Source organism: Chondrus crispus, genomic scaffold (genome assembly GCF_000350225.1).
Source record: "Chondrus crispus Stackhouse genomic scaffold, scaffold_253, whole genome shotgun sequence".
NCBI classification, from domain to species: domain Eukaryota; phylum Rhodophyta; class Florideophyceae; order Gigartinales; family Gigartinaceae; genus Chondrus; species Chondrus crispus.
In genome coordinates, this window is record NW_005179142.1 from 138,731 (window position 1) to 146,883 (window position 8,153).

The 8,153-nt window shown below is 55.9% G+C and overlaps 2 protein-coding genes; one reads left to right on the top strand and one right to left on the bottom strand.

Moving 5' to 3' along the window:
• Nucleotides 1-90: 90 nt before the first annotated feature.
• CHC_T00009517001 (Serine/threonine protein kinase Rhodoplastic) lies at nt 91-1,964 on the top strand. XM_005716364.1 is given in 2 exon segments: nt 91-1,743; nt 1,744-1,964. The coding sequence occupies 1 exon segment, from the start codon at nt 91-93 to the stop codon at nt 1,741-1,743; it is 1,653 nt and encodes a 550-aa protein (XP_005716421.1). The 3' UTR covers nt 1,744-1,964.
• A 635-nt stretch (nt 1,965-2,599) lies between these two features.
• On the bottom strand, nt 2,600-8,145 carry CHC_T00004862001 (hypothetical protein). XM_005716365.1 is given in 2 exon segments: nt 2,600-2,799; nt 2,800-8,145. 1 exon segment carries the CDS (start codon nt 8,143-8,145, stop codon nt 2,800-2,802), a length of 5,346 nt encoding a protein of 1,781 aa, XP_005716422.1. The 3' UTR covers nt 2,600-2,799.
• Between the last annotated feature and the right edge of the window lie 8 nt (nt 8,146-8,153).

The window sequence follows — 8,153 nt, forward strand, 5'->3', positions numbered from 1 at the left end:
CCTCGTACAAACACACCCAATTCCCCCCGCCCGCATACACCCCACCTAACACCCCCGACCCCCCTACCCACACCCCACCCGGTCCCCCCCATGCCCGCCCCGCCCTCCTCCTCCGAGTTGGCGGACCTGTCCGCCTGGGCCTGGGTCAAGCGGCGCGCCTTCTCGAAGCGCCGCCGCCTCTTCCTGAAGCTCATCGGCCAAGTCGTGTCGGCCCACGCCTCGCCCAAGGCCCCTGTCGAGTGGGACATCTCGCTCCTACGCGCCGCCGCCTCCAAGTCCTCGCGCCGCCCCGTCGTGTTGCTCACGCTCCCTTCCGGCTCCGTCTTCAACCTGCTCTTCGTCGACTCCCCCACCGCCGCCGCCTGGGCCGCCGCCGTCGACAAGCAGGCCGCGCGCGACTTTGACGCCCTGTACACCCTCGACCAGAAGATCGGCGAGGGCGCCTTCGCCAGCGTCCACAGCGCCACGGAGAAACGCACCGGCCGCCAGTACGCAGTCAAGCGCATCAAGAAGAAGCAGTTCGACATGCAGATGGCGCGCGAGCTCGAGCGCGAGATGTACGCCATGCGCGTCACCGACCACCCCGCCGTCGTGCGCACCCACGACGTCTTTAATTCGCAGACCTACGTCATGCTCGTGCTCGACTGGATGAAGGGCGGTACGTTGAAGGAGAACGTGCAGGCGGTGGGGGGGCGTATCCCGGAGCATCTGGCCGTCGGCATTGTTCGCCAGGTCCTCACCGCGCTGCAGTACCTGCATGCCAGAGGCATTGTGCATCGCGATATCAAACTCGAGAACGTCCTTTGCGAGACGGCTACCATCCCCGCCAGGAATGTGCGTGTTGCGGACTTTGGGTACGTCAATTTTGTCAACGACCACACCGACGCATGCCTGCGCTCGCTGGTGGGCACGCCGGTCTACGTCGCGCCGGAGATTATCAACCATAAGCCGTACGGGTGTCCGGTGGATATCTACGCTGTCGGCGTCATGCTGTACCGCATGCTGTGCGGGTCGTACCCGTTCGACGCCGGCGAGGACGACGAGGCGACGATGAACCTCGCGCTGGAAGGGTGGATCTCATTCGACGAGCCAGCGTGGGCTGACACGTCGATCATGTGCAAGAACTTTATTCGCGCCCTACTGCAAGCCAAGCCGCAGAGAAGACTCACCGCGAAGGCCGCGCTGCACCACCCCTGGATCGAGGGGGCGACCACGGCAGGGACCGACGCAGAGACGAACATGAGCTCCCCCGTCAGCCCGTACGACCAGCACCACAATCAGACCATGAACCGTTACGCAGCGCGTCTGGAAGGGGGCTTCATCAGCGATACTGTAGACGTCGGCGAGGGTTCGAGCCTACTGCACCTGGGCGTCGGCGAGGACCTGGTGCTCTCCGGGCTCAGCGACAGCCCGCGGCACACCTCGCGACGGGAGGCCCGGCTGCGGTGGAGGAAGTGCATACTGGTGGTGCTATTTGTGATTAAAGTCTGCGTGGCGAACGGCGCCAAGTTGAAAGCCGTGCCCAAGGAGCGACGGAAACCGGTGCCCGAGCGCGCCGCCCGACGCGACGCGAAGCGGCCCCCGCGGCTGTCGGGGATGCGCCTGCGGGTGTTCTCTGCGTTCGCGCTCACGCCCAGGCAGAGGAGGGCGTCGGAGGCCGTAAACGACGAGCGCCAGTTTGCGGAGACGCCGAGAAGTCGCGGGAATCGAGTCAGACGGACGCTGTCGCTGAACAGATCATAGCATAGAGAGGGTTGAAAGGGGAGCGCTGAGAAACGCCGACCGCGATACCCAGAGTAGGGATAGAAGGTTTTGGTCGTTTTCGTCTTGCTACTGGTGTGCTCACTTTGGGCAAGGACCGTGGATTTTGCTGCCTTCACATTTTGCGCCTGGGCCTCTACAGATTAAAAAGCTTTATGGGCGGCTCAATGTTGGCAGTTGAACGGAGTGCCGTCCCCCCGTGACTTGAATGTTGTAGCCCGGTTCCCTTTCTTCCTTGACGATGGAAAGAGGTTGAAGAGAGAGGGTGTGGAACAGCACAGAGTGTGAACAGAGAGTGTGAGTTGCCGACGCGAGAGAGAAAAAGGTTTTTTTGCCCTTGTGGACCTCGCGAGAGCACTGTAGATAGCATTTGCTGCCTTTGTTTCCAGGCGGTCGCTGCGTGCGCAGAAAACTGGCGAGATTTAACCGCGCTGTGCACCATCCGTAGTGCATCCGTAGTGCGCTCGTTGTGCATCTCGATCATCTCCAGGCAGATTTTTTATACTGATTTTTTGGTATCATACTGAAAATCCTGTACCCTCCCCGTACAGTTGGTTCCGATCTCCTCCCATCGTGATCTACCCCGCATTTCACTTATCCACGTGTAACTCAGGAGGGCTTACACAACTGTTCTTATTACATAGCTTTGTACAGAGACAAATTCTATACTGCTCGTCGACTAACTTGGTCTTCAGAGATGGTACTGAAAACTAAATCGTCCTACGCATTGTCCAGGTTCCGGTCATCCGCGATTCCTCATTAGGTAGTAGTTTATCCAGCCTAGTTGTCCTCACGAGGTGGTCCCTAGAAACAAACAGGCGACGGATGTCTTTAGCGATTTTCAACAAAGGCTTCAACAATTTAAAACACCATTGAGAATCGCAAATAAACACAATCCTTAGCTTGGAAAACAAAAACGCTGACACTTATCACTGCAGACTTACAAGAGCAACAGTTTATCAGATATCCTACATATGTGTTCTTCACCACAGATTATCACTAGCTGTACACAAACTTATTGGCTCTTCTTCACAAACTTCATCCCACGATTGGCATCCGTTTTCCGCCGTCCCAGGAACTGCGTTTTCGCCGCTTTCTCATGAAAAAGTCCTCTGTCCCGGACAAAAAGTGAAGCTGTCCGTCCTCACCGTTTATGCACACACCAAGTCCATTTTCTTGTACAACGCCCTTCATCACGCCATCTGCCGTCCGTTTCCGACATCGCCATTTCCTCTCCTTCTTCTTTGCCCGATTGATCTGACCCATCAAGCGTGTGCTGACTAAGCCACCTGCAACTTTCTTTTCGTCCAGGTCGAAATGTGTGTATTGAGCAGCCGTTTCTCTTGGCAAGTGACGGAAGACAACAACGAGTCCAAGCTCCCCCGGTTTCTTGGACTGTCTTGCTTCTACCAACTCACCGTTCGTTGCTAAATGCTCTTTTGACACCTTGATTTCAAACAAATCATGCCCCTTGGACGAAGTGATTACCAACGCCTTTCGCAGTCGCTTGGCACGGCTCTCCAAATTTGCCTTTTCACCATTCATCGAAGACCTTGTCACATTCTTAACTTCGCCGCCATCGGTGTCAATTTCCATCGCGGCATCATTCATATTGTCTGGCGTACCATTCTTGTTCCGAAGTGAGTCTCCAGCCAAGTGGAGAAGTTCACTTGCAATTTTCCTGGAGGGCATTTTCAAAGCAGCTGCGCAAAGCCGCTTCAAAATAACTGGAAAGTCGGATAGAAGCGTCTCCCATCGTCGACCTTCCCCAAATAGTTGCTTGCAGTGTTTGTCGTAAGCCGTCAAAGACATGTTTCCGCTAAGAACTTCCTGCAATTTGTGCATCATACTGTCCACAACAACACCATCGTAGTTATGTTCGAGAATATAACCGACTCGCTGAGAAGTTTCTGCGAGCAGCCGAATGTATACGTACAGGTATTCATCAGCATAGAGAACTTCGCCGCTGCTTTTGGCATATTGCACTTTTTCATATACCTGCTCAACGGCATCAAGCGCTTTCTCAGCCTGTTGGAATGAGTCTGCTTCCCATTCAAACATGAACCACAGCAGGTCGCATGTATAGTCGATATTTTCTGGGCTGCATACTAAATCGCAGACGACGGAACTCCTTAGTATCTTTGGGGACCTTGTTCTGTTGATTAGTGCTTCGCAACCGCCATTTGTAACCCCGTGATGTGCATTATTTGATGACGACTTTTGTAGTAATTCCCCTACAAGTTCGGAGCGATGCCAAGTACGCGGACCGCCTCCTGGACCTTCCGAAGAAAATCGCTTCGCCTTCCACACTTGTTCTACTCTTTTTTGGGAGGCTTTCCAGTCGGTTAGTCGCTGCTTCAGCCTTACAAGAACAACGGGTGCAGTGACTCCCGGAGTTGAGCGTAACACTTCAATGATATCAATCGACGAATCTCGGTAGATGAGTTCAACAGGCTGAACATCGACGGCAGAGAGAGAAGAGATATTTCGAATTTCTCCTTTCATCAGGCGTTCAAGTTTTGAAACCGTGTTCTCCGCCCGTGAGATAAGTAGATTAAGATCAACTCTTTGGTCTTCTACTCCTGCAACGGCTGCTTTGTTGAAACCATTTCGTACCGTGCGCGGACTTGAAGGCGCCCCCGGACTACTAGGAATCGCAGTACTTGCTGGCGGTACATTTTTTCCTCCGCCTAGGCGGTGATCACTGGTTAAAGTGTACTGGTACTCACGCTTCGCTGCAATGCTCCCAAGCAACGATTGCGGTCCCTCTCTAGGGCGGGTCACGTATGTGTGGTTTAAGACGCTTCGATCATCCGGAGTCATTCCAGACGAATGGATGGTTCCCAAATCGGTTGGCAGTGATATGTATGACTTGGAGTCTGAGATTTCGGTCCCGTGTTCGCGCCCAATTTCGGACAGCGGACGCCCTTTGTAGAGCGGGTTGATTTTTGGAGACTTGATTCCGCTCGTAGATGTATGCCTGTGACCCTCGACATGAATACCGGCTAGAACTGGGAGGTCACGGAGGCGATCCCTCACTGCCGATGAGCTGGCAATTGGCGCGACTGGAGGGGCCTTGGAACCAAATGAGGCAGCAACGGCATCACCTGCATTTCTTGCGCGTCTCAGAATTGTGACAGCCGTTTGAGTAGCCTTCGGGTCTTCTTGATTCAGAAAAGCCCGAAACGCTTCCGTTAAGGGCTTGCGGTGATTTAAAAGTCCATCTGCAAGACGCATGAGTTCATCCCCACAAATGATTTCTTGAGAGAACAGCGACAGGCATTTGATAAACTCGGAATAACTTTGCTGGCCGCCATCGCCAAGAAGATTCCTCAATTCTTCAAAGAATTCCAGTTCTGGCGGGCACGACGACTTGGACAAAAGGCCCGATCCGCTCGCAGATAAATCTCCAGCACCAGTGGCTTTAACATCTGCAAGTTTCTTGCTTGATGAATGGCGCCTGCCCTTTTTCGATGTTTCCAATGCGCTTGATCCACGGCGAGGTGCGCTGGCAGCATGTTTGCTCAGTCCTGTAGCGGCTGCACCAGCACTTGAAGCACTCTTCCCGGACTTACTTCTGCTGACCCCTTTTGTGGTCTTCTCCTTCTCCTTCCAGTTTGTTGCGGAATAGGAACCCGGGGGTTGTTGCTCCTGAATAACGGCTTCCAGAGTCGGTTGCTCCTTGATGACAGGAGACCCTTGAGATTTGAACCGTACGGTCTCAGTGGTGAGTTTCAGGCCAGAACCACGCTGGTTAGGCTGTTCCGGTAGGAAGTGTGAAAACTCTCCTAACAGATCACTGTGATCCCGAAACAATTCCGAAACTTGCTTATACACATCTTTGGTCGTCTTTTGTTCCTTCTGGTACGTTTGAAGAATGTCGAGAAATGTTTTGTACATGTGCTCCTCATCCGCGAAGCGACTCTTGATCTTGTTGACATAAGTGACAGCTTGGGCAAACTCAATGGGCTTTCCAGACGCGGCCTCCCCTGTTCCAGGCGACCCCAGTCCTCCCGCCAATGCTGCCGCGGCGTTGTCGTTTGTGGCGGATCCTGGTGCGGCGGCGCCTCCACTGCCCTCCCCGCCAACACCATGCTGACGAGAGGTCGCGAGCGATGGTCCAATGTTCCCGGGAGGAAGTTTCTCGTCCGTTTCATGCATGGGATCTATGTATGCTCCTCCTCTCTCATACATTCCATCGGGTCTCCGCATGCGGCTTTGTCCGTGCATCGGCCCGCCATGAGCAGAATGGCCTCGTTGATCCTGATGCGCGACGGCGTGTTGTGTCGAAGCATCTATGGGGAGAGGAGGGGGTGGAGGTGGAGGTGCTGGCTGCAGTTCCGTCTGTCGCTGAGGCCCCTCTTCGCGTAAAGCACAAAATACTCCACCAGGAGAAGAAAACCCTGTCACACAACCAGTTGTGGGATCCCCGCGCAACTCAATCTTGAACCCCGGTGGTAGAAAGGTATTAAACCCTAGTATAAGTCTTCTTCTTCCTTCGAACAACGTGCTCACCCTCCGAATAACCTCTGCGGTGTCAATCGATTGGGCCTTGAACTCCTTCATGATATCCAAGAATTGGTTGTACACATCGGGGTGAGAGGTGAACTGTTGCTTCACCTGTTCCAGATACGCGAGAGCGTCTTCCACTTTTAATTGACGGCAACCTTGGTCCGTACCTTCTTGTCCTTGTCTGGAGGCGGCGGGCCGATCACCGTCCGCCATTCCGCTCACACCGAGAGCATCCGCTCGGGATCCCATTGACCGCTGTCCACCTTGCGCCTGACTGGCTGCCGCATCCTGCTGAGATTGTTCTGTACCCTGCTGTATGCGATGATTTTGTCCGTGCCCCTGCTGCGCCATTTGCTGCGCATGCTTTTGGGACGAGGCCTGCGGCGGCGTTCCTTGAGAAGGCCCTTGGCTCGACACATGCGCCTGCTGCGGAGTGTGGGCATGGTTTGGTTGTTGCGTCATCGAAACCTGCTGCACCTGATGGACACTGGCCTCTTGCGAAGGGATGGCTTGTCCCGTAAGCACCTGTCGCTGCATGTGATGAGACGGGTGTTGTATGGAAGTTTGCTGTCCAGCCGACACGAGGTGCATCGGCGACTGCTGTTGCGGATGCATCTGACTTGCGGCAGGACGGCGATCGGAGATCGATTGCAACAGCTGGCCACCTGGTTGCATCGCCTGCTGCTGCTGCATACCTGGCTGCGGTGGAGCCATTTCATGCGGCTGCTGTTGCTGTTGCTGCTGCTGCTGCTGCTGCTGCTGAGCTTGAGAATGGGCTTGGTTTTGCGCTTGATCCACCGGTGGCTGCTGCGCCTGCTGCATCTGATGTTGCTGCGACGACATGGGCATCATGGAGAGCGGCTGCGGCTGCAACGGGGTGATTGCCTTTTGCGCGGGTCTGCCTAAATGCTGCATATGTTGCTGGTGGGCGGCCTGGTGATGCATTTGGTGGCTAGCCGGGATGCGCTGATGCTGGGACAAGCCCTGAGGCTGCTGGGAGTCATGTGGGACGCCCATGGAAGCCTGCTGCTGCCTCTGATACTCTGGCGGTGGGAGCGGGTTGGAGGCGTACATCTGCGGGTGTTGCGGGGCGAGCGGCTGCTGCTGTTGCGGGTGCGTCTGTGAATTGGAATACTGATGATAGTAGGCCTGTTGCTGTGACGCAGACATCTGGTATGAGGCCGGATTCTCGTACATAGCCCTATTGACGGCCTGCTCATGCTCGGCCAAGGTCTGCCTCCGTTGATGTCCCTGGTGATAATGGTGCGGATGTGGCGGCACGGGCTGCTGCGGCTGCGGCTGCGGCTGGGCGTGCTGCGGGTGGGTGGCCGAGGGTTGCGGCTGGATGCCTCTCTGCAAACCCTGCTGCTGACTTGCCTGTGCCTGGGCCTGCGCTTGTGCCTGTGCCTGTGCCTGGGCCTGGGCCTGGGCCTGTGCCTGTGCTTGAGCTTGAGCTTGAGCCTGCGCTTGTGCTTGTGCTTGTGCTTGTGCTTGTGCTTGTGCTTGTGCTTGTGCATGGGCATGAGCTTGAGCTTGAGCCTGAGCTTGAGCTTGAGCTTGAGCTTGAGCCTGGGCCTGGGCCTGGGCCTGGGCCTGGGCCTGGGCCTGGGCTTGCTGGGCGGCATGAACTTGAGCGCGATGCTGGGCGGCCTGTGCTTGGTGGTGCTGGTCGTGCTGTAGAGCTTGGGTGGAAGACTGGGCGGCGAGATGGGTGAGGCGCTGATGCTGCGGCTGGGCCTGCATGGGGACGTGGTCTTGCGGGGAAGCGATGGATGGGGCAAGGTGCGGCTGCTGCGGCGGATCAACCGAGTGCGGGGACTGGAGCGGGCGCGTGGGCTGCTGCGGCGAATGGCGGAGCGATTGCGGGGACATGCGGTGCG